Source organism: Rana temporaria, chromosome 2 (genome assembly GCF_905171775.1).
Source record: "Rana temporaria chromosome 2, aRanTem1.1, whole genome shotgun sequence".
Taxonomy (NCBI): Eukaryota; Metazoa; Chordata; class Amphibia; order Anura; family Ranidae; genus Rana; species Rana temporaria.
Genome location: NC_053490.1, coordinates 99,865,063 through 99,890,934, shown reverse-complemented (window position 1 = coordinate 99,890,934; position 25,872 = coordinate 99,865,063). Strand labels below are relative to the sequence as shown.

The following is a 25,872-nucleotide window of genomic DNA, read 5'->3' as shown; positions in this document are numbered from 1 at the left end:
CTGTTCAACAGTAGTTGGAAGACTTGTCGATCTAAAAATCAACATGTGCAACAGAAGTCAATCAGCATCTGCAGCCCCTGATGTATTCTGACAGCAGAAAGTCTTGTTACAATATGATGTGCTGGTGGGGGAAGACTGCTCCATCCACCTTGCTTGCGAGGATGGAGGGGGACAAACAAATCTATTGCACGTCTTCTGCAGAGCTAACTCTTTGCTCCTGTTGGCTAAAAAGGGTGGTCAAGGGGGAGCGAAGGAGAAGGTGAATATGTGGGGGATTGGATGCACTTGTTGCTTTGCCCTCAATGAGAAAAATGCATGTTCAGTTTAGAGATACTATGTGTTTTTACAGACCAAGTTTGAATTACAGAGTTCACATTAGAAAAGCATACCAGAGATTCAGAAGTAGATTTCTAAAATGACAATACCTGAATACTGTGATCTTCGCAGGGAGGCCACTAGGTGGATGTCTTCCAGGATATGCCATGAATCAGTATTTAGGGCATATCCATTCAGCTTTACTTCTAAGCCACTAAGAAAATAGGACAATGATTATTTTTTTTTATTTTCTATATTTTTATTTCGTTTTTTTTCAAAAAAACAAAAAGGCAAGAAAGCGATACAGGAAACATAAAAAGGGGACTAGGCACAGTCCTATACATCAGCATATATATGGATAATACGTTTCTTCTCTCTCTTCATCTCCATTTACTATTCATAGATTACTACTGAAGGAAATTATAATAAAGAGAGATGTAGTAAACCGAATACTTGCTATTTTTAACTAAATTTCAGACTACCCCAAGTATTTCATCTGTCCTAGATATCCATATATTCTCTATATAATAGACTAATACCCTCGTTATCCCCATCGCACTTCCTTCCTCATTTTATCCCCTCATTCCCTCCCCCTTATCCCTACCTCTAGACCCCCATCTCCTCCTCCTTTCTCCGGTCCGTGGGTATACACGGCCGGAGGAGGAGAAGAGAAGAAAAATAAATAAAAAACACAATTTTTTTGACAATGATTATTAATACCGTGTTATGAATGAATAATGTTGGTACACAGAAGTCTGTACCCTGTAAATTCCACACAATGTCCAGCCTTTCCCTCCAGATCCTTTATCCGAAGGGTCAGAGCTACTAGACCATAGACTACAGGCAATAAACCAGACATGCCAGGTAACAGCCACCCTAAGGTTTGGACACCAGGGAAGTTAAGAAACCTTAACCATGGGCAAAAAGATTGCTTGGCTGGTTATGGCCCTAACATCCCACAGTGAGGAGCACCAGACAGTATGCTAACGATATTTTTTCAAACACATGTGCACTCCAATATAACCATTTTGTAAAATGTTTATTACTATGAAGACATGAATTGTACATCTAGAATTCATTTGTTTTGTTCTCTACAGCATCATTAGACTTTGTTGTGTAGCCAGACACTGGACTACAGAAACACAAGGGTTTATTTACTAAAGCTGGAGAGCAAAAAAACAGGCTCCCTTCTGCATAGAAACCAATCAGCTTCCAGGTTTTATTGCCAACGCTTAATTGAACAAGCTCAGGTCAGCTGCACCAGACTCGAGTGCACTAGCTTTAGTAAATAAACCCCACAGTCCATTTGACAGTTTTACTTTATAATTCTACAATGCTGGTTGGTTTGCCTCCAGTTAGCATGGGGAGAGCTATGGACTTCTATGCAGAACACTGAAGATCATGAAAATTATAGTCCAGAACATCTATAGCACGAGACTCATGGACCCTGACCCCATAGTTCTCAGAGGACACTGCGGCATAAGGGGAATGGTGGAAAAGCTTTTAGCAGACTAACAGACTTTGTCCTTGTAACGGTCAGGGGTTAACACCGTTTACGATCTTCCATTCCACCAACCACAACAGCTTATCCGACAATCTAGCAGACAGGACCCATACCATTCCCCAGAATAAAGACACACAAGCTGTTCTTTCTGGTTCAAAGGAATGAATACTTTAATAGTACACTCAGCTTGTTATATACAGTTACAAGCATGCTACAGTAGTCACAGGGACAATGAAACTCTCCATCCAAAACATCACACAATGGGTGCTTAACGAGTTCCCCATCAATCCACATCCCAGACAGACATTCTGGCACCCCATCTAGAGGAGTTAATTACTATAGCTGACATGGCAGGCGTTATGACTCCAGCTTGTTGCACCTGCTACATAAAAACATTTTAGTAAACATAATTGACATGCTAATCCACTACACCTGAGCAGTCAGACATCTGACCTTTCAGACTGCCAACACATATCTATCATCAATAGAACTTCCACACAATACAGTATAATTAGCATCACACAATAGAAAATTAAATATCTTAGGAGCCCGACTCAATTAAACACCTCAAAAGTATGTGTCCCCACATGAATGAATACTGCTCTTTGCAGCGGTGGAGTCCATGTAAGCACACCAGTCTGCTCAGTGGGTACTGGAGCTTGAAGCCCGAGAGGGGAGGGGGGAGGGGACAAGGGATAGCAGTCTCATCCATCTTACCCTTGCTGCAGAGAGACTGGGACGTCTTCCTACTCTCCCCTCCTTTACTTATAATCACTGGATCCATCTGCACAGAAGCAAGGGTCCCATTTCCTACAGTGGGAGTCTACATCCTTACTCTATCCAAAAGGGAAAAAGTTTGCCTGTAGTTCATTTTAAAATCTCAACTTAATGGAGAAATAAAAGCCTTACATTGTTCCAGCTCTGGATTTACCAACACATCCTTAAATGTTTTTTTAAATGCACGCGGTACAAGTCCATTGTACAGCAGCACCAAGATGGAGGGAGAAGCAGCATATGAAGCAAATCGGTTGTACCATGCCACCCAACTCTGAGATGGGAATGAGGGACACCTATGAGGAAAAGTAGGCATAGGACACACCCCGTCATGATCCCTTAATCACATTCATGACATCCTTAGATTTCAGTGGTTCTACCCGTTTACCTGGGCATCAGCAGCCAGACCGATCGTCAGCATGGGAGGCTAGAGGAGACCAATAGACCCCCTATCTCTCCATAAAGGGGACCTGTCACCGTCCATGCCATCACAAGGGATGATTATCCCTTGTGATAGCAATAAAGTTAAAGAAAAATAAAATGTATAAGTAAAAACAAAAAAAAAATTCAAGTTAGACTTACCGGTAACTTGTTTTCCAGAAGTCTTTTAGGACAGCACCTTGAGATAGCGACTGCTCCCTCTCCTTCAGGAAACACCTTCTTTCCAATTCTTTAAAGGGAGGCCCCTCCCAGGGACACTCAGTTGTCACAGAGAAACCTCCAGCCCCGGCAGGAACACAAACCCATACGTTAGTCACAGCATGGCACATCAAAACCAATAGGGCGGGTCGTTTCTGTCCTGAAAGACTTCTGGAAACAAGTCTAACTTGAATTTTCCCAAGGTGTCTTTCAGGACAGCACCTTGAGGATACCAGAGACTTACCACCTTAGGGCGGGACGACAGCTTGTAGGACCTTCCTGCCGAATGCCTGGTCACTGGCAGAAGTGAGGTCCAACCTGTAATGCCGCACAAACGTGCTGAAGCTTGACCACGTAGCTGCTTTGCATATCTGCTCCGGGGTGGCACCAGCTCTTTCTGCCCATGAGGCTGCAAGCGCTTGCGTTGAATGAGCACAGATCCCTTCTGGCAGGTCCACACCTGCATGCAAGTTGGCCTCCTGAATAGCCAACTTCAGCCATCTAGACAAAGTACCCTTTGAGGCTGGGGGTCCTTTTTTGTTACCCCCAAACAAAACAAATAGAGTCTGTACGTCTGAAGCACTTTGTCATTTCAAGGTAGCATAACAAAGCCCTTCTCACATCTAGCATGTGAAAACAACGTTTTTTTCCCAGAGGGATTTGCACAAAAAATAGGTAGCACAATATCCTGAGAGTGATTGGTCGCTAAATCTACCTTAGGCAAAAACTTTGGGTTGGACTGGACCCGCAACACGGCCTCTTGGACCCTGACCTTTTTCTCCTGGGGAAGAAAAATTCTTTGGTTTAACGAATCCACCTGGTAACCCAAGAAATGAATCTCCTGAGCAGGCACTAGGGACAACTTCTGAAGATTCAGAATCCAGCCCAGTGACTCCAGGTGGACTCTCGCTCTGGACAGGTCCTCCAACAACCTTTGCTTCGAAGGGGCAAAGAACAAAAGGTCATCTAGGTAGGGTATGACCGCCACCCCCTGTAGACGGAGCGGGGCCAAGGCTTCCGCCATCACCTTGGTGAAAATTCGAGGCGAGGATGACAGCCTGAATGGAAGGGCCCTGTATTGGAAGTGATGAACCACACCTCCCGTCTTTGCTGCCAGTCTGAGGTACCTCTGGGACTGCGGGGAGATCGGGATGTGTAGGTAAGCATCCCTCACTCAAATCTATTGATGCCATACAACAGCCTGGCATCAATAGATTCCGGACTGAAAATAGAATCCATCTTGAACTTCCTGTACTTGACGGATTTGTTCAATGGTTTTAGATTTAGGATTATTCTGAACTTTCCGGTAGGTTTCTTTACCAGAAAGACGTGGGAATAGAATCCCAGGCCTTGTTCCGCCGGGGTTACCCGCACCACCACCCCCTGTTGCATCAGCTCTCTTAAAGAGGACTTCATGGCCAGGGATTTTTCTGGATCCTTTAAGGTATTTGTTACTAAACACCTGTCTGGCGGGGTCTCAGAGAATTCTATGTCGTAACCCTGGGCCAGGGTGGTCAGGATATAACAGTTGGAAGTTACCTCTGACCACCGCGGAAGAAAACTCTGTAACCTTACGCCGACCCGTACGGGCGAGTCATTGGGATTTTTCGGTTTGCGCAGGAGGATTGTCACAAAACAGGGGGGTCCAGCCGTTCTCCCACGGACCGCTCCAAATCTCGGGGCTCCCACATGAGCGTCCACGCTGAATTGTGTGGTCCCACGTGAAACAGGGGGTCACCAAAAAGGGGCGGAACCCAAACAGGGCGGGTCCGGTAAGGAGGAAGAGAAACATGGAAAGAAGGAAAGGCCTGCAATAGGATAAACATTAAAGATTGAGGCAGTGTATGTATGTGTGCATACATAAAAAGTGCCTATAAATTAAATTGTTAGGGGTGCCGTATGGTGTCCGCCCTATAAACGAGTATTTTGGGAAAATTGATAGTAAGATATTTGGGTGAAAGAACCCCTAATGTAGCAAGGTATGTGCGTCAGACGATCCAAAAGAGGGGGGGGGATTACGTGAACAGATAAAAGAAAAAGTGCGGAAGAGAAAAAGTGTGGGAAAAAGGGTGGGGGAACATGAAAAAGGGTAGGAAAGGGATTGAAGTGAGGAAATTTAAGGATTTCTTCCTATCCGCAGTCCTGTCTAGGATACTATCCAGTTCAGGCCCAAAAAGGAGGTCCCCTGAGAAAGGAATCCCACAAAGTTTGTTCTTTGACGCCGCATCACCAGGCCAGGCCTTTAACTACAATGCCCTCCTCGCAGAATTAGCCAAGGCTGCGGACACTTTTTCCCCTTAGATTGATGCTCGTTTTGTCTAGGGGAATCGGCTAGTTGTTTTAAAATATGATCCGTACTTACCGTTTACGAGATGCATCTTCTCCGCCGCTTCCGGGTATGGGCGTTCCTATTTTGATTGACAGTCTTCCGAGAGGCTTCCGACGGTCGCATCCATCGCGTCACGATTTTCCGAAAGAAGCCGAACGTCGGTGCGCAGTATAAAGCCGCACCGACTTTCGGCTACTAGTGACGCGATGGATGCGACCGTCGGAAGCCTCTCGGAAGACTGTCAGTCAAGAAGGAACGCCCGCTTCCGAAGACCCATACCCGGAAGCGACGGAGAAAATGCATCTCGAAAACGGTAAGTACGGCTCATATTTTAAAACTAGCCGATTCCCCTAGACAAAACGAGCATCCATCTAAAGGGGAAAAGAGAAAAAACATAATTGGGTGAACTCCCGCTTTAACTGCTTCCACCAAAGCATCTGCTATATAGGCCACTGCCGTGGATAAAAGTGGAGAAAAAGAGTCCAGAATTTCCTGTTTTGGCGAGTCCGCTGAAATATGGGATTTTAACCGATTAGTCCAAAATTCCAGATTCCGGGGGCAACACATGTTGTGGCCATGGTGGGTTTTAAATTGTTCATGATCGATTGCCATGACCTTTTGAGGAGAAGATACATGCGTTTGTTCATAGGGTCCTTGAGAACACCCATGTCCTCAAAAGACAGATCCGTAGATCGGACACTTGCGAGAAAGCCGCATCCAGCTTTGGGATCTTATTCCACACTGCTGCCGGATCTTCCTCAAAAGGAAAGCGCCTTTTATGCGCTTTTGAGAAAAAATAGGATTTTTTGTACTCACCGTAAAATCCTTTTCTTTGTCGTCCATGGACGGACACAGCCTCTTCATTCATGACAAAGTGGGTTATGTTCCCTGTTTACAGGAGAGGACTAGGCAGAACATGTTAGATACAAATACATGTCATTTTAAAAACAGAGCTGAACAGCCCCGCCCAGGGGGCCGTCCTTCCGGACATAACCCTCCTTCCCAGCAGCATGCAGCCTCAGTTCGTAACAAGCAGTACAAACCCAAAAAGGAGGGGTGGGTGCTGTGTCCGTCCATGGAGTACAAAAAATCCTATTTTCTCTTGTCGTCCATGGACGGACACAGCCTCTTCATTCATGACAAAGTGGGACGTCCCCAAGCAGTGTCAAAAAAATGAGGGGTGGGAACAGTATCAGTCAAAACACACACACACACCTTCACCCCAAACAGGCAGAGCTCCTCAACGGAGGAGATGCAACTTTAAACGGCCGCCTGCAAAATCTTTGGGCCGAAGGAAGCATCTGAAAATGCACTCACATCAACCTTGTAAAATTTTGAGAAAGTGTGAACGGACGACCAAGTCGCCGCCTTACACACCTGAGAGACAGACGCTTGATGTCGGAAAGCCCAGGAAGCACCAATTGCCCTGGTGGAATGTGCCGTGACCGGAAACGGGGGCGCCCGCCCCCTAAGGGCATAAGCCTGTATGACAATCTGTCTAATCCACTGAGAAATGGTGGCAGACGAGACCGCCAGGCCCCTTTGTGGACCAGATACCGACACAAAAAGTGAGTCAGACCTCCGAAACGGAGCCGTAGCCGACAGGTACACCCGCAGAGCGCGTACCACATCCAAGGAATGACGTGCAACCTCCCTAGCATGCACTGGCTTAGGACACTTTTTTTTCGTTAAGGTGAAAAGATGAAATCACCTTCGGAAGAAAGGAAGGTCGCGGACGCAACACCGCCTTGTCCCTATGGAGAACCAAGTACGGTGACTTGCAGGACAAGGCCGCCAGCTCAGAAACCCTTCTGACAGACGTAATAGCCACCAAGAAGGCCACCTTCTGAGAAAGCGTCGAGAGGGATCTCTGATGTCCTCGAAGGGGGATTTCTGAAGAACCGAGAGCACCAGATTCAAATCCCATGGGGGAAGAGGTGGTCTCAAAGGGGGAAGAATATGACGAACCCCCTGCACAAAAGTACCCACCAGCGAATGGGCCGCCAAGGGCCGCTGAAAGAAAACAGCCAAGGCTGAAATCTGACCCTTAATGGTGCTTAAGGCAAGCTTTTGATCCACGCCACGCTGTAAAAACAGCAGGACTCTGGATACCAAATACGTCCGTGGACGCCAACCCATCTCCTCGCACATAGAGATGTAGACCTTCCAAGTGCGATGGTAAATCTTCCTAGAGGAAGACTTCCTAGCCCGCAGCATAGTCGGAATGACCGAGTCGGAAAGACCTCGGTCCCTTAGAACCTGGCTTTCAATAGCCATGCCGTTAAAGCCAGCGACTATAAAGCAGGATGGAGTATAGGACCTTGGGACAGAAGGTCCTCCCACACTGGCAGCCACCAGGGCGTATCCGCCACTAGGCGCAGGAGATCGGCGTACCATGGACGCCGGGGCCAATCCGGGGCGATTAGGATCATCGGGATCCCCTCGGCCTCCACTCTGCGGAGCAGTCGAGGCAGCAACTTCAGTGGGGGAAATGCATAGATCAATCGATACTGACCCCATGGGGCTACCAATGCGTCTGACGCGTCTGCCCAGGGATCCCTGGACCTGGCCACGAACCTCGACCCCTTGCGGTTGAGACGAGAGGCCAGGAGATCCACATCCGGATATCCCCATCTCCTGCAAATGAGTTGAAACACCTCCTGATGCAACGACCATTCTCCCTGGTCCAGCATCTGGCGACTCAGGTAGTCTGCCTGCCAGTTCTCCACGCCTGGGATGTAGACGACCAACAGAGCCGGCACGCTTCTTTCTGCCCACCTCAGGATGTGAGCGACCTCGGACGCTGCAGCCGAGCTTCGGGTTCCCCCCTGATGGTTGATATAAGCCACCGCCGTGGCGTTGTCCAACTGAATCCTGATCGGGCGGCCCTGCAACCTCCTTGACCACAAGGAGAGGCATAGTCTGATTGCCCGAAGTTCCAAGACATTGATCGGTAGACGGGACTCTGCTAGGGTCCAATGACCCTGGGCCGACTGGACCCCCCCAGATGCCCCCCCAGCCCGAGAGGCTGGCATCCGTCGTAACCACCGTCCACTGGAGGGGGAGAAAAGACTTCCCTGCTCGAAGAGCCGGGGATCTCAACCACCAATTCAGAGAAGTCCTGACCAGATTGCTGACCTGAATCTGACAATCCAGAGACGATGGGGATCTGTTCCACTTGGACAGGATCTCCCTCTGTAGTACTCGGGTATGGAACTGGGCGTACGGTACCGCCTCGAACGAGGCTACCATGGAGGCCCAGAACCCGCATACAAAACCGAAGTGACGACCACTTGCGGGCTGTCAAAACTCACAGCAGACTGGAGCGTCTGCAATTTTTCCAGGGGTAGAAAAACTCGCTTTTAAGGAGTCCAGAATCAACCCCAGGTATTCCAAGCGCTGAGTCGGAACCAGGACCGACTTCTGAATGTTCAAGACCCACCCGAACTCTTGGAGGGTCTGGCTGGTTATAGACACGTCCTCCCTTAATTCTGAGGCAGAAGCTGCTCTCAGAAGGAGATCGTCTAAGTAGCCCACGATGGCAATGCCTCGCTGTCTCAGCAAAGCTAGGATCGGCTCGAGCACCTTGGTGAAAACTCTTGGTGCTGACACCAGACCAAAAGGGAGGGCCACAAACTGATAGTGATCCTCCCCGATCGCAAAACGCAGAAACCTTTGGTGACTTGCGCAGATTGGGACATGCAAGTATGCGTCCTTGATGTCCAAGGATGCCAGAAAGTCCGAGTGGAGCACAGCTACCACAAGCGAATCGATTCCATGCGGAACTTTCTTACTTTCACAAAGACAATCAACGCCTTGAGGTCCAGGAATAGGACAGACCCACGTCCTTCGGGACCACAAACAGATTCGAGTAAAAACCCTGAAACCTCTCGTCCTGCGGAACAGGTAAAATTACTCCGCAACCTAGCAGGTCCCTTACTGCCCCCAACAGGGCAGCCCGACGAGCTGGTAGGAGAGGGAGACTTGAGGGAAAGAATCTGTTCGGGGGATAGGAAAGAAACCATTTTGTACCCCGAAGAGACCACCTCGCAGACCCATCGGTCGGAGAGCAGAGAGGTCCACCGAGCTGTGAACCTGCGAAGCCGTCCCCCCACCCATGAGACGGGCGGGGGCAGGCCTTCATGCAGTTGCGGGCTTGGGTGCCGGCGTGTTTGGCTTACGCACCCAGGGACGTTTCTGTCCCCCAGCTGAGCCCCTGTCGGGCTGGGAGGGTTTACCCGCGGGCCATGACTGACGAAAAAAACGCTTCTGTGCGGGAAAAGGACCCGGCTTGCGGCGGGGTTCCTTCCCCTTGGAGGACTGAGGGAGGAAAGTGCTTTTCCCTCCTGTGACATCTTTGATAATGTCGTCCAGAGAAGACCCAAAAAGCCTCTCACCCTTGAAGGGTAAATCCGCCAGGGCCTTCTTAGAGGCCTGGTCCGCAGACCAGCATTTTAGCCAAAGGAGGCGGTGTAAAACCACCGCCGAGACAGAAGCCCTGGATATCAAGGGTGCTGCATCTAGCGAAGCGTCACAAACATAGACAAGGCCCTGGACCAGTTGGTCAGCCAGTCCAATTACCTCGGATGGGAGCTGGTGCTCCTCCGCAGCCTGGCGCAAAATCTTTGCCCACTCAGTAAGTGTGAGACACCAGGGCAGTGGCCACAATAGGCCGCAAGGCAGACCCCAGCATGGAAAACATGGAGCGGGTCAGTGCTTCGGATCGTCTATCAGTCTGATCCTTAAAAGCAGGAACTCCCTCTACAGGGAGAGTGGTCACCTTGTTTAGCCGGGCGACCGGAGGGTCCACCACCGGAGGAGAAGCCCACTTCTTCAAGATGTTCTCCTCAAAGGGGTATCGAACCGCCAGGCGGTGAGGGACTACAAAAGCCTTCTGCGGCTTTTCCCATTCCGCATCAATGAATTTATCAAAGAAGGGCACATAAGGAAAAACCTTAACAGAGCGGTCTGATTTGTGTGAACCAAAAGAGACCGAGCCCTCAGCTGTACTATCTAGCTTAAGGGAGTCCCTTACAGCATTGATAAGCTCCCTGACAAGTGCCTTATGTCCAGACCCAGTTACAGTGTCTTCCTCAGGAAGGTCCTGGTCCACGTCTTCAGATACAACAGAACCAGGCACCTGCGCAGCCAGGTCCTGGTCTGAATCTGAACATTCCCCTGGGGATAGCGGAGGGAGGGGGCGCTTTTTACCCCCTTTACTGCCACACGCCGCTTCCACCCTGGCCACAAATGTCTCCAGGACTGCCGACAAGGAGTCTATAGTGAGTGCAGAAGCAGAGGTACCAGCTGCCTCTGCCATGCTGGGGGAAGTAGGACTAGATACTGACACCAAACCTGAGGAAAAAACTCCCAGGGCTCAGTTCAGAATGAACCCACCACTCCTGCAGTGCTGACCGGGGGGGGGGGGGGGGGGGGGGGGGGAGGTTGTACAGGGGACTCACCACCGGAGAAGAACTGCTCCGCGCCGCTGCCCGTGTCCCGCACACTGCGTGTGTGGAGAAGTCGTGAGGTAGTGAAAAGCTGTGAGGAGAACAGCGTTGCGCGCCGTGAAAACCAACACTAGAGGCCGATAGACTCAAGCAAGATGGCCGCGGAGCGTCCACGTGGAGCCTGGTGTGGCTACAGCAAAATGGCCGCCAATGGGATTTTCAATGCTAACTGAAAACCCACTAAAAAATGGCTCCAGCGCCGCCAGAACGCGGCAAAACACAGCATTTAAAAAGGAGTGAAAGCCAGGAAGACTGCTCAGCCCCCAAAACCTGAAAAAAAAAAAAAAGACACACATAGGCCAGGCGCACAGTACACTCCACCAGGTGCCCCCGCCCCATCCCGACAGCAAGCAGAGGGAAAAAGGGGAGCAGGGAAGGGAGGATACCCAAACCCCTGGAATGCCCAGCCGTACCACCACCCAACAGAGGGAGGGACTGTACTTACCCGTCCTTGCGACGACCCACTGGTGCATTCCAGACAGGCATACAACCGCAATGGAGGTAGCCGTCAGCCCGGTCCACTGTGAGCGAGACAACACTACAGCTCAGTCATGTGCGGACCTCGGAGCAAAGCTCACTGGCCACCCCAGGAGTCATGGGGCATGTCGTGGCAAACCCAGCCTCTTTGCAAAGGTGTGCCCACGCTCGCTGGCCGAACTGAGAAGACTACAAGGATCTATAATATCCAGCCTGTCTCAGCCAACGGTTGTAGAAAAATAAAAATAAATAGAAAATAAAATAAAATCCTTTCTTCGGGCGTTGGGCCCAAAGGGAGCCATACGTCCTCCTTTGCTAGGCAGAACGAAACTGAGGCTGCATGCTGCTGGGAGGAGGGTTATGTCCGGAGGGACCGCCCCCTGGGCAGGGCTGTTCAGCTCTGTTTTTAAAATGACATGTATTTGTATCTAACATGTTCTGCCTAGTCCTCTCCTGTAAACAGGGAACATAACCCACTTTGTCATGAATGAAGAGGCTGTGTCCGTCCATGGACGACAAGAGAAAGGGCCTTTTCTCTGGATCCTGCCATTCTTTAATTATGGCCTCAGAAATGACTGAGTGGACCGGAAAGGTCCATCCCTTAATCTCGCTTAGACCAGCATACATGCGGTGATGCAAACTTAAATCCCTCTTTTCCTAGTTCAGGCCTAATGTGACAGATGACCCTGAGTAAGCCCTCCACCTCTTCCAAGGATAACTTAAATTTTGAAGGGGATACTGCAGACTCCTCCCCTGACCCCTCACTGGAGGGTACATGGGAGCAACTTTTCCTGGACACTGGCTCTTCAGCCAAGGAAACCAGAGCTGGTAACGTCACCGAATCCTGAGAGGTGGAGGCCTGAGTTGAGGAAGGGGAAACTAGAGTCACGAAGGGTCTGGATCTTGGCAAACAGTTCTTTCTTTGCAGAGGTAATCAACTCTTCCCGCATAGAGGCTGATTCCTCTTGAACCAAAGGAGAAATACATGCAACTTTCGCTCATCTTAGATCTACATGAGGGACATTTCCTTTGTGTCAGAAGTCTTGACCTGGAGGAAAAAGCAGAAGAAAGCAGGGGAATCCCTAGTGAGAACCTCGTCCCCACATGTGGCCCCCTAAATAGGTGCACTAGGAAAGAAAGAGTGCCATTCTTGTGCCTAGACAGGCCCCCAAGCCACTAGAGAAATAAATAAATAAGATAGATAGATAGATAGATAGATAGATAGATAGATAGATATAGATAGATAGATAGATAGAAAGGAGACCGGCCCTCCACCTAGGAGTAAAAAAAAAAAGGGTATTCTAGCTGACATATCCCTCCCTGCCCTGTCACCTACACAACTCAATGCACTTAATGCTCCCATCACATCTGCAGAGATCCAGAAAATCATATCCAAGATGCCCCTAGGTAAATCCCCTGGCCCTGATGGCCTACCTAATGACTACTATAGAACGTTTGGTGAGATCCTTGCACCCTCACTGTGTTCAGTCTTTTCACAAGCTATGGTTTCTGCTAGTCTCCCTCCTGAGATGCTTTCCGCTTATATTGTCACAATCCCTAAACCTGGTAAGCCTCCCGATGTTCCCTCAAACTTCCGCCCCATTTCATTATTGAACACAGACGTTAAGCTATATGCCAAGATTCTAGCCCAGAGACTCCTGACTGTCATTCCTTCCCTAGTTAATCCTGACCAGTCTGGCTTCACTGCGGGAAGACAGGCTTCAGATGCCACCCGCAGGATCATAGGGGTTGTACAGTGTGCTTGGGCCTCTCGGACGCCTTCTCTGCTCCTCTCTCTGGACGCGGAGAAGGCGTTCGACAGGGTCCATTGGAACTATATGTCCCATACCCTAACTAAATTCGGGTTCCAAGGCCCCATTATGTCTGCTATTCTGGCCCTCTACTCACACCCCTCAGCCCAGGTCTTCACATCCAATTGCCTCTCAAGACCCTTCCACATATCCAACGGGACGCGACAGGGATGCCCTCTTTCTCCCTCCATTTTTAACCTCCTAATCGAACCTTTAGCAGAAAAGATTAGGGCCCATCCCCATATCACTGGGTTCTCTATCCAAGGTATATCCCATAAAATTAATTTGTTTGCTGATGATATCATCCTGTCCATAACATCTCCGTCATCATCACTCCCCCATGTTCAGGAGGTTTTACACTCCTTCAGCAATATTTCTTACTATAAGGTGAACGCCTCCAAATCAACTATCTTACCTATGCACCTACCAACCCCCACCCAAGCGTATCTGGAAAAAACCTTCCCCTACTCGTGGGCCAAGAACAGCATATCATACCTAGGTCTTCAGATCACAGCAGACCCTTACGGACTGGCAGATGCCAACTACCCAGCGCTAATAGCGAAACTCAATAGGGAGTCGATGCGCCTTTCCAAAATAGAACTCTCCTGGGTTGGGCGTCTTGCCTCCTTTAAGATGCTGCTACTTCCCCAGATCCTGTACATTTTTCGCACACTCCCTATTCCCTTAAAAGCCCCCCCATCTCCGTTCATTAAACTCTACCCTTAGGTCCCATGTTTGGGGTTCGCGTAAGCCCAGATGCTCTAAGACACTCTTAACCAGACACAGGTCAGTCGGGGGTATGGGCCTAACGGACATAAGAGACTACTACCGTGCCTCCCTTCTAAACCAGCTCAAGGTGTGGTTCACAAACCCCCAGGCGACCCCCTGGTGCAGTATTGAGAGATCCTTGAGTCCCACCAAGGACTTGGTCTCCTTGCTGTATCTGGACAGGTGGAAACCTTTTCCTCTACATAGGTTGCCTTTGTCTCCTCGGGCCTCACTGGAGGCCTGGAGGGACCTTGGGAACAGGACTGATCCCCGCGACGCGTTGGTGGAAGTTCCGGTCCCTATTGACGTCTTAGAAAGCGCAATCCCCAATGTTAGTCTTAGAAGTTGGAAAGACAAGGGTATCACGCAGATATCTCACCTCTTCAGTGCTAACCGCATTTCCACGTTTCAGTCCCTTCAGGCAAAATACCACCTTACCCAATCAGATCTGTACAAGTTTCGCCAAGTATCACATTTTCTTAGCTCTCTCAGTGAACACAGAATACTCCTCCCAGATCAGATATGGAGGTTCTACGTATCCACATCCCCCTCCACCAAGGGGATTCCCCTCTTCTACAATCTTCTCCAGCACAGGCGCTCCTTTGTCAAGTCCCCCCCATTCCTGAAATGGGAGGAAGACTTGGGCACTGTCTTCACAGACCTTCAATGGCGAGTGGCCCTCAATTCGGTGTATAAAGCATCCAAATGCACTAACCACTGGGAACTTGCCCAAAAAATTGCCCTAAGGTGGTACCTTACGCCATACAGAATGTCTAAGTTCTCCCAAGACAACTCCCCCTTGTGCTGGAGGGATTGTGGAGAGGTGGGTAATATTATACATGTCTTTTGGAAATGTAAACATTTAACTAGCTTCTGGAGGAGTCTGTTCAAATGCATATCATCTATTACCGGGATTCTCACCCGACCAGGGGCTGCACTGGCCCTACTTGGACTGAACATTGATTCCTTCCCCCCTCAGTTCCGTACTGTAGTGACACACCTGTTACTAGCCGCGAGATCGTTGATTACCCGGAACTGGAAGTCCTCCACAGTCCCAAATCTCTCAGATGTCATCACCTTCACTCGTAACAACTATATATACGAATCTCAAATTGCCTCTAGAATGGGCCAGAGGAGAAGCTTTGACAAAAAATGGCAGATCTGGAGAGAAGTGTTTGGTGAGTGAACTTACCTCTGGTACACGGCCTTCTTGATGATAATGTAAAGCGAGCGGTGGCTCTTGTCACGTCCTGGTACGACTACTATTCCTTATCGTAATCAGACCTTGTGATCCATCTCACCCCTGATCTTGTCCTCCCCCCATTTCATTTCGTCTCAGTTCATTTTATTTTATTTTATTTATTTTATTTTATTCTTATGTTTACTATTGACATAATTATACTCACCTTTCTCGACTACATTCCATTCCGGTACTTGGTCCTTCCTCTCCCCCCCCCTCGGGTGGTCTTCTGACATTGGTCCCTTTCCTGACCTCTCGGGGGGGGGAGTATGCAGGGCTGACTGCTGTGAGTGGTTGCACTTTCCCGATATGTATAATATGTCTCTCAGATGTAACAGTTCCTGCATGTACTGTAGTGGAAATGTGCTCCTATGACTGATATTTGCCTTTATTGCGTCCCTGTTCTCACTGTAGTCCGGTGTCTCATGTCTTTTTGACGCATTTGTTTATATGTTTGTAAACTAAAAATTTTCCAATAAAAACTTAATTAAAAAAAAAAAAAAAAAAAAAAAAGGGTAGAATCTAGGGCTGTGGAAATTAACTTGTAATTCATCTTAAATTTTTTTGATCATTCAAAAAATTTTTTAATTGGTACTCACCTCTCCGCTGGCTTCCAGGCCTTCATGGAGTTCCATCGGAGATCCGGTGACGTCACGAACACCGGCGGGGCTTGCCGTGTCCATCTGAAGGCCTCATTTGCTGTGCCTTCATATCTGAATGCCGGCGAGACCTTACTATCTGCCACACACAAGGGCTGTTACAACTCCCAGTGGATGGCTGTAGAATCCCAGGTTGATAGAGGGAAGTGTGATAGTTCCCTTCACGGGACATCTAAATGCCGACGGCCTGATGTTGACCCCTCATCTGGATTTAGCAGTGGTATCGTACATATTTTTCTACCAGTATCATATTTAGCTACATGTTTATGACTGCTTTTGCTACCATTTGGTATTACTTGCACCATTTTTACAGTTTATGTAGCTACATCGATTTTATCGCCAGTGCAATATTTATTTTGTTACCTACTTGAAGACTACAAAAGTTTTAATGCTATTCCCATCGAGCGCTGCCTTTGTGTTTTTTTGTATCCTGCTATCCATTTTTACAGTGGTTGGTAGCTGCACTGGGAATCAGCCTGCAAGGAGATCAGCTAAAAGTAGTTGGATCTGTATGCGTATTATAATTAATCGAAATTAGTCGATCGTTTTTTTTTTTAAACGGAACACAAAATTTTTAATCAATAACAGCCCTAGTAGAATCCCATTAGGGAAAAACAGACTTGCAGTGCTGCCTCCCGCCGGGTTCTTGCTGGTGCCTGTCCCCACCGCTGGGTTTTCTGCTACCTCCATCGCAGAGTGCCAGAGCTTCACTGTGGCTTTGCAACATGCTTCCGGACTCCTATAGCGCCGCTGCGCCGGGCCGGACAGGAAATAGACACCAGCCTCTGCCCTGCCCCTTCCCCCTGCAGATGTGCCGGAAATGACGCAACAACCCGGCGACCGCGTGCATCCTGGGTATACCCAAATGGCGCGTGCCGCCGCTTGCATCTGGCCCTCACCGAGCACAACGGAGGGGAAGGAGAGCCCGGCCACTACCGCCACCAAATGGGTAGCACGGGAGGGCGGACGATCTCGCTGGCTTATTGTCAACTGAAAAAAAAAAAAAGAAGTGGTAAGAAGGAAGCTGTCCTCCAGGCTCACCTGGAATATAGACTCCCCCCCATAGAAGATGTTCCCTCTGGGTCGGAGGAAACAAACACTGAGTGTTCCTGGGAGGGGCCTCCCTTTAAAGAATTGGGAAGAAGGCATTTCCTGAAGGAGAGGAGTCGCTATCTCTCAAGGTGCTGTCCTGAAAGACGCCTTGGGAAAATTGAAAGCGAATATATTACTCCCATACGCATATGTAAAGGGTGATTTCACACGTGAAGTATTGTCGAACGTCAGAGAAATAAGTCTAGCACCAGAGCTCCTGTGCAACGCTAAACTGGTAACCTGTAAAAGGCGTTTAAAGCATCGCCTATGGAGAATTTTAAGCACCGTAGTTTGCTGCCACGGGCAGACGCAATTTTAAAGTGTGACAGGTTAGGTATCCATTTACTCAGCCTAATGGCTTTCACATTAAACAAATTGGGCCAACTTTAGTGTTTTTTTGCCCCCAAGTTTCTGCGCAAATACCGTGCGACAAAGTATTGGAACAGCCTGAAGATCTAAAGACAAATCCCATTTGGGAAAATAGGTCTAGGCTTTACTCTTGCCATAGCCCAAAAAAATAATAAAAATTTTAATCTGATTAACGGTTCCCTTGACAGTTTAAAAAAAAAAAAAAAAAAACTTAAGGCAGCTTACCTGCGTCTTGAGGGTACTTGCTGCTAAACCTTTCTCCAATACCTCTTGAAGAAACTCTAGAACTGAGATAGTATTAAGAAAATTAAAGTTCTTGCTGGAACATCCAGTATTCTAGACTTTCCAGACTTTAAAGTATATAGCTCGGGTGACTTCTACTTGCCAGGAGGGTATTACGTTTTTCTGATAATTCCTTCTGTCTTAAGGTTTGTTAATCAGAAACCATGCCGTTAGGTTGAGATGGCCTGGATCTGGATGTAGACTCTGACCCCGAGACAACAGGTCTGCCCTGATCGGCAATCTCCATGGGGGCTTTGATGAGAGGTTCGTCAAGGTGGCAAACCAAGGCCACTTTGGCCAGTAGGGGGCCATCAAGATTAGCTCTGTGGACTCCATTCTGAATTTCACCAGCACCTTTGGTACCAGTTGAAATGGGGGAAATGTGCAAGACAAAGGGAAGTCCCACTTGTGTGCCAACGCATACATCCCGAGAGCCTGAGCCTGCCTCTGCAGAGAAGGCGGCATTTTTGCATTTTCTTGCAAAAGAGGTCCACAGGAAAACCCCACTTTTCGGTGACTCTCGAATACCTCCCGGTTCAGAGACCATTCCGCTTCTCTTATTTCTTTCCTGCTGAGGAAATCTTCTAGGGCGTTTTCTGTACCTTTCAGGTGGACTGCGTACAGAGGCCAAATTGTTTTCTGCCCATCTCAGAATTTGATGAGCTAGCTCCATCAATGTCTTGCTTCTTGTACCCCCTTGTTTTGTCAAATATATTACTGCCGTCATGTTGTCCGATAGTATTTGTACGTGTTTCTTTAGAGCTAGTTGAAAAGACTTGGCTGTATAGCCTTCAACTCTCTCCAATTCGAGGATCTTCTGGCCTCTGACTGACCAGACCCCCTGGGTTGCCTGTTCCAGGTGGGATCCCCACCCCCATGCACTCGCATGCGTTAGTCGGCAAGTAACTGGAAAGCTCCAAAGGAGCCCCTTTGAGATGTTTCTTTGGTTTCTCCACCACCAGAGTGATCTTTGTTTTTGATTCTATGTTGAACCTTTTTTCTAGAGGTTCCCGAAAAAACCAATTCTTCAGGATGTCTGCCTGCAGAGGATGGGCATGAAATCTGGCCCACTGTACTGAAGGAATTGCCTCTGTCAGCAGACCTAGAGTGGACATAGCTTGTCTCAGATCTGAGTCGCATTGAAGTGCTTTCAGAGCCGACTGCAATTTTTTATCTTCTCTTGGGGGGGGGGGGGGAAGGAATATTTTCAGTTCTACCGAGTCTATTTCGGACCCCAAAAACCTCTCCCCTTTGGAATGGTAGAAGATTGGATTTTTGAAGGTTGAGAAGACAACCCAGACCCTCTAGGTGTGCTTGGGTTATTTGTAGATTGACCTCCACCTGATCCAAGTCTGCGAACAGCAGCAGATTGTCCAAGTAAGGTACTATTGGGATTCCCTTCAGCCTCTAGGGTTCCAAATCCTCTGCCATCACTTTCGTGAATACACTGGGAGAAGAGGAAGGGCAGGGCCCGAAACTCCAGGTGCCAGACCTCCCCTCCTCCCAGATTGACTGCTAGCCGCAGACATTTTTGTGACTGGGGTTCTATTGGAACATGGAGATATGCATCTCCGGTCGATCGATGCCATGTGACAACCTGGGATGAGTAGATTCCTCACAGAAAAAAAAAATCGTGTCCATTCTGATTTTTTTGTATTTTATGGACAGGTTGAGAATCTTCAAATTGAGGATCAGGCAAAACTTTCCCAAAGGCTTTTTATAAATTTTTTCATAAGTTTCTCCTCATTGTTTTCAAACAGATATAGTCATACATGTTAACAATTCCACATATCCTGTTGATTATATACACTATTACCATTCAACTTATTTCAAACTCTTTCCCACCCAACCATGCCCCGATCTCCCTCCCCTGCTGTCCGCCACTTTCCTTTACTCAACAACTCTGTCTCTTCTCTTTATGTCATGTAAGGAGCCCATGTCTTCGGTACCTACTGTCTTGGTCCTTCATTGCCAAAGTAAGATTCTCCATTTGTTGGATTTCTGCAATCCTCAAACCATTGAGCTCTTGGAGGGCTTTCGCTTTTCCATAGGACAGGGATACACTCTCGCTGCCACCAGCAAATGTCTCAGCAGAGACTTTATAGGCTTTTTGACCAGAAAAAAAAAAAAGTGGGGATAAAACCCTTTCCCCTCCTGATCCTTTGGTACTTGGGAAATAACTTGCTCTTGCAAAAGAGACTTCATTGCCAGGGCTTTTTCCCAGTCCCTTGGTAGATTTGCGATTTAAAAGTAGATTTTTAGGTATTTGAGAACTCTGGTTGAAACCCCAGTCCGATTAGGCTCAGAACAAAAAAGGACTTGTTCCTGACCGAGTATTCCAAGACTCTGCTTGGTCTCTTTCCTTAATGGCTTGCTGAAAAGGACTTCAATTTTTCCTTTGCTGCACCACTTGTGGGAAAGCTTTTTTTTCTCATCTGCCGTCCTGTCAAGGACAGACTCTAGTTCAGGCCCAATCAGGTCTCCTAAAAAGGGAATTCCGCACAATTTTACTTTAGAGGCCCCTGACCATGTCTTTAGTCAGATGGCTAAAGACTAGCCGAGTTAACCAACGCTGAGGATCTGGCCGTCATCCTGATGCATTCTGCTGAAGCGTCTGCCATATATTTGACCGCTTTTAGCAAAGTGGGAAAGGACTCCAGTAGTTCCTTCCTTAGAGCGCCTGCTATCAAATTGTTTTTAAGTTGCTCCAACCAACACTCCATGTTCCTGGCAACAAACGTGGCAGCCATTGCGGTTTTCAGATTGGATAGTACCGAGTCCCAAGCTTTTAGTAGCCCATCTGCCCTTTTGTCCATAGCATCCTTAAAGATGCACATATCCTCGAAAGCTAGATCAATCTTTTTTTGTAGATACTTGGGAGAAGGCGGCATCAATTTTTGTTTTTGTTCCAAACCAACTCTTCCTTTTCCTCAAAGGAAATATTTTGAGGGCTTTGGAGAGGAAAAAAAAAACTGTCTTCTCTGGCTCCCTCCGCTCTAACGGTATCTGTAAGAATCTTGTGGACTGGGAAGACCATCCAACTTCCTCCAGCCCCTGATACATTGTCATGTATCGACAACTGGGATTTTTCCTCTTGAATTTCCAGAGTGGTATATATTGCTTTAAGCAATTCGTCCATCTCTTCTAGTGAAAGCTTATACCTAGAGGATCTCGTCTCCTCTTCCTCCTCCTCCTCAGAAACAATGGTTGAGGGCGGGGGAATGTTTCCCCCTTCTTCCTCAGACTCACTCTGCACTGGTCTGGAAGTGGATGGAGGGAGACTGGATTGAGAACTGTTCCTGGCTGGAACTCTGGCCTCTCTACCAGGGAACGCACTGTCCCTAGGGTCTCTGCCAATTCTTTTCTTACAGAGGATAAGAGATCTTTACACTCCTGTATAGATTCTTCCCTCACTAAATCCGCAATGCAGGATCTGCACAGTGGTTTTGGCCAAGAATTCCTTAAAGGGTTTTTGCATGAGGGGCATTTTCTTCCTGTTCTCCGACTTAGCTGTGGCTTTCTGAAACAGTAAACAGAAAAACCCCCCGGTCTTTTTAGGGTTAAATAAAAACCCCAAGAGAACACAGTACTCTTATACACCCTATGTGTCCCAGAGTCTCACTCCTTGCTGAACTGCTATTAGAGCATTAACACTATAGCAGATAGAAACCGTGCAAAAAAAGGCACAACTGTACCTTTCCTACCTGGGCGCTTGCATCCGCCATCGCTGCCGACGGTCTAGCTTCCTCCATTATGGACCCCCGCAGCTGCCGCCATTGGGTTTTAAATATCTTCCTTTCCTCAGCTCCTCCCAAGAGCGGAAGGAAGTCCCCGGCCAGATGACCCGCCTCTTTCTCCTGCGTTCCAGCAGCTGGAACCAATCGCTGCTACACCCCCTGGAAGTCTCCACCCACTGAACTGACGTCACCTGCCGTCCGGTACCAGAGACCTGGTATGGCCACTCAGGGAGCACAACCACGGCCCCCCCAAATACCCTGAACGGATGACCCCCGGCCGACCATTACTTCTGTGAGCCGGCGAAGGAAGAGACACCGGAGCGCCCCCCTCACGTGCGTGAGGGAGCTGGATTGGTCTGGAAGAAAAAAAAAAAAAAAACACACAGATGGAGGTACTGCCAAAACCCCCTCCTGGAAAGAGTGCAGCCCCTCTGGTCCCTCAGCAGTGCCTCCACCATGGCGGAGGAAACAAACTAAAGGCATGGTGGAAGCAGCCCCTTTTAAAAAGGGTGGTTGTCATGCAGCGTTTCCTGGAAGAGGTGTAGCTATGCCCTCTCCAAGGTGCTGTCCTGAAAGGCGAAGGGAGAAAAAAAAAAAAAAAAAAAAAAAAGTAGATTTTTACATGTATGAGCAAAGTGTCAGAATTGGCCCAGATGGAAAATGGTTAGAGGAGAATTGAGAAAAAAAAAAAAAAGTGGGTTAGTTAAAGTGATTTTTTTTTTTACCACTATAGTCCTTTATACTGGCTTTTGGAATTTACAAATGGAGCAACTTAGAAACTGGGAAACACTGATAGATAAGCAGTGCATTTTATATACCACTATATCAGACCAAAATTAAGAAAGTGACAAAAAGGGACATTGTGCTGAATGAGGGACTGTGCCTCAAAAGTTGGGAGCTATGGTTGTACTGCAGTGCAAGGAACATGCTGATAGACAGCAGAATGACAAGGAGTGGAGCTCACCTTTGCGATGCATCTTTTATTATTCAGGCAAAGGCTGGTTTTGGGGGGGCTTTACAGAACCACAACAGATAAAAATCAGGTCTCATATGCTACCCGACATGGCAGATGTGTGGTAGAGCACTGTTAATCTCTGGACTGAATTGGCAAAAATACAAGTCACTGTCCTGTAAAACAACTCACTGTATATGCATTTAAAAAAAAAAATCTGGAATTTAGCTCTAAATAAATTTGAAATGCAATTTGTCATTTTAATAGTGAAATGTTGATGGAGGAATCCCTCCAGTGGAGCCATTTTGTTCTCCCGGGATGGCGGATGCAGGAAGTCAACCTTGCCAGGGAGAAAAAAAAATGTGACCACCACTAGAGGCTATAGCCACTGGCAATACATTGCATGTAAAAATCTGACTTGCCGGTTTTACACAAATCAAATGGATCAACTTGGGTACAGTCAGCCTGCCCATAGATGGTTCAAATCTCAGTCGGTCCCTGCCAAGCCCATAATGTGTTTGCAAAAACCTTTTGCAATTTCTAGCCCAAACTTTAATCAATACACATTTGTATGTGTAGACATGACAAAGAGTGTTGGCTTGTGAGTGGCTCGAGTGCAACAGGGGCTGGCAATAAAAAAAATGCAAATTGTATATTTGTAATTTGTTACAGTTTTACATTGCTTAAATGTTTTGAGTCTCATTTAACATTTGAATATCCCCCCCCCCCCTATATGAACCCAGCATGACCATAACAGTGCCAATCAGATCTGTGCCGGTACAGGAAATCAAAGGAACTTTCCTGCAGTGGCGTTTTCTGATTGCTCTGCCCATTGAGCACAGTGTGATGACTGCAGAAAAGGTACTAGGCAATATTTTCAGGTTTCCTACAGTACAGACTGTAGCTTATGTCTTACACCAAATTGGTGGCAGTGGGTTTACAGACCTTTTATATTGTCCGATTTCTTTGCAGATCAATAAATGCTTGATACATACGTGGAATTGAATGTAGAACCAAAACTGGCCTGCTTCTGGAAGGAGTACCGGTCATTAGGAGGCAGATTCTGTAGATCATTATTGGTTACATCAATGCAATGGGGGGCACCTTCTGCATAAACTTTCCACCTACATAAGATTATATTATTATTATTATGGGTCCAGTTACTAGAACCAAGTCAGTGTTTAGTTACAACACTTCTAAAACAAATTTAAATATCTAAACAGTTTTGCAAAACTGTGCATATCATCGCAACTACTTAGTGCATCCATATGATTAATACAAATTGGGCCTTCACTTGGTGATAAATGAAAGTCGGTATCCGATTTTTTTCTTTGCAATTGAAAATTTGTACAATAGTAAAAAAAAATTGGAAATGTATCAGTATATCTTTATTACCATAACCCTGCACCCAAGAACAATCCAAAATAAAATGCTCCTGGCAATTGCAGCAATATATGTACAGTATCTCACGAGAGTGACACTATCACATTTTTGTAAATGTTTTTTTATATCCCTTAATGCGACAACACTGAAGAAATTACACTTTGCTACAAAGTAGCGAGTGTACAGCTTGTATAACAGTGTAAATTTGCTCCCCCCCCCTACAAAACACAGCCATTACTGTCTAAACCACTGGCAACAAGAGTACACCCCTAAGTGAAAATGTCCAAATTGGGCCCAATTAGCCATTTTCCCTTCCTGGGGTAATGCGACTCGTTAGTGTTACAAGGTCTCAGGTGTTTATTTGATGTTCTCGTTCTTTCTGGTCACTGGAAGTTCAACATGGCACCTCATAGCAAAAGTCTGGTGGATCTGAAAAAAATAAAATAAAAATTGCTCTACATAAAGATGGCCTATACGAAGATTACCAAGACCCTGAAACCAAGCTGCATCTCGGAGGTCATGACCATACAACGGTTTACCAAGATAGGTTCCACTCAGAACAGGCCTTGCCATGGTCGAACAAAGAAGCTGAGTGCACATGCTCAGCGTCATATCCAGAGGTTGCCTTTGGGAAATGGACGTATTAGTGCTGCCAGCATTGCTGCAGAGGTTGAAGGGGGGTGGGGGTCAGCCTGTCAGGGCTCAGACCATATGCCACACGCTGCAAATTGGTCTGCATGGCTGTCATCCCAGAAGGAATACTCTTCTAAAGAGGATGCACAAGACAGTAGTTTGCTGAAGACAAGCCAACTAATGACATGGATTACTGGAACCGTGTCCTATGGTCTGATGAGACCAAGATAAACTTATTTGGTTCACATGGTGTCAAACGTGTGGTGTCAACCAGGCAAAATAAAAAGACAAGCTTGTCTTGCCTACAGTCAAGTATGGTGGTGGTAGTGTCATGGTCTGGGGCTGCACGAGTGCTGCTGGCACTTGGGAGCTACAGTTCATTGAGGGAACCATGAATGCCAATATGTACTGTGACATACTGAAGCAGCGCATGATCCCTCTTTCGGAGACTGGACCCTAAAAACCCCTCCAAAATGACCACTGCTTTGCTGAAGAAGCTGAGGGTAAAGGTTATGAACTGACCAAACATGTCTCCATACCTAAACCCCATTGAGCAGCTGTGGGGCATTCTCAAAATGGAAGGTGGAGGAGCGCAAGGTCTCCAACATCCACCACCTCTGTGATTTTGTCATGGAGTGGAAGAGGACTCCAGTGGTAACCTGTGCTCTGTCCAAGAGGGTTAAGCGAGTGCTGGAAAAGGGTGGCCACACAAAATAGACACTTAAGCCCAATTTGGACATTTTCCCTTAGGGGTGTACCGACCTGTTGCCAGTTGTTTAGACATTAAAGTGGTAAACCCACTTTTATAAAAACTTAACATCTGGACTGTAATAAACCAGTAAATGTCCCTGTGCTAGGTAAAAAAAAAAAAAAAAAAAAGCTTATCTTTATGTATAACAGCACAGCTTCCAGCTGCCTCTTCAGATCTGACTTACAGCTCCAGTGGGCTGGGCCAAGCGCTTCTGCCGACATCAGCCGGAGAGGAAAGAATGAAAGCAGATTCAGCTGAGCGCCAGGGAGCCGCGCTGCATACCAACAGATAAGCATATTTACAGGCTTTGCTGGAACTGTCCCCTTTGGGGTCTTGATAGTCCCGAGTGGTGCTTGCATTTGGGTGTTACTGTACATAAGTTTTACCATAAGCTTCTGAAGAAGCCAGTATGATGGCGAAACATGTAGAGTCGCAAATCCACAATCATAAGATTCATATGTCAACATCTGTTTATTCAATAAAAAATGTGATGATTGTGCCGAGTAGAATAATCTCCTATTTCCATATATTCTTTTGTATACCTTACTGTTGGAGAGGTGGTGCATTTCAATAAGAGTCCCTATCCTTGGATGAAAAATGTAATGTACACTAACTACTTTACATAGTAGCAGAGTCATTTTAGTGTT

General features: G+C 47.3%; 1 protein-coding gene across 3 annotated transcripts in view; it reads right to left on the bottom strand.

Annotated features, from left to right (window-relative positions):
* LOC120929271 (hydroperoxide isomerase ALOXE3-like) overlaps positions 1-25,872 on the bottom strand; it is a 121,380-nt gene that overhangs the window by 60,778 nt on the left and 34,730 nt on the right. For 2 of the 3 annotated variants that reach the window (XM_040340594.1, XM_040340596.1), the window contains exons 5-6: positions 23,454-23,582; positions 426-529 (exon numbers count right to left, since the gene is read on the bottom strand). In XM_040340594.1, coding sequence (XP_040196528.1) covers positions 426-529; positions 23,454-23,582 — 233 coding nt within the window. The remainder of the gene's footprint in view (positions 1-425; positions 530-23,453; positions 23,583-25,872) is intronic. The other variant, XM_040340595.1, reaches the window with a different exon arrangement.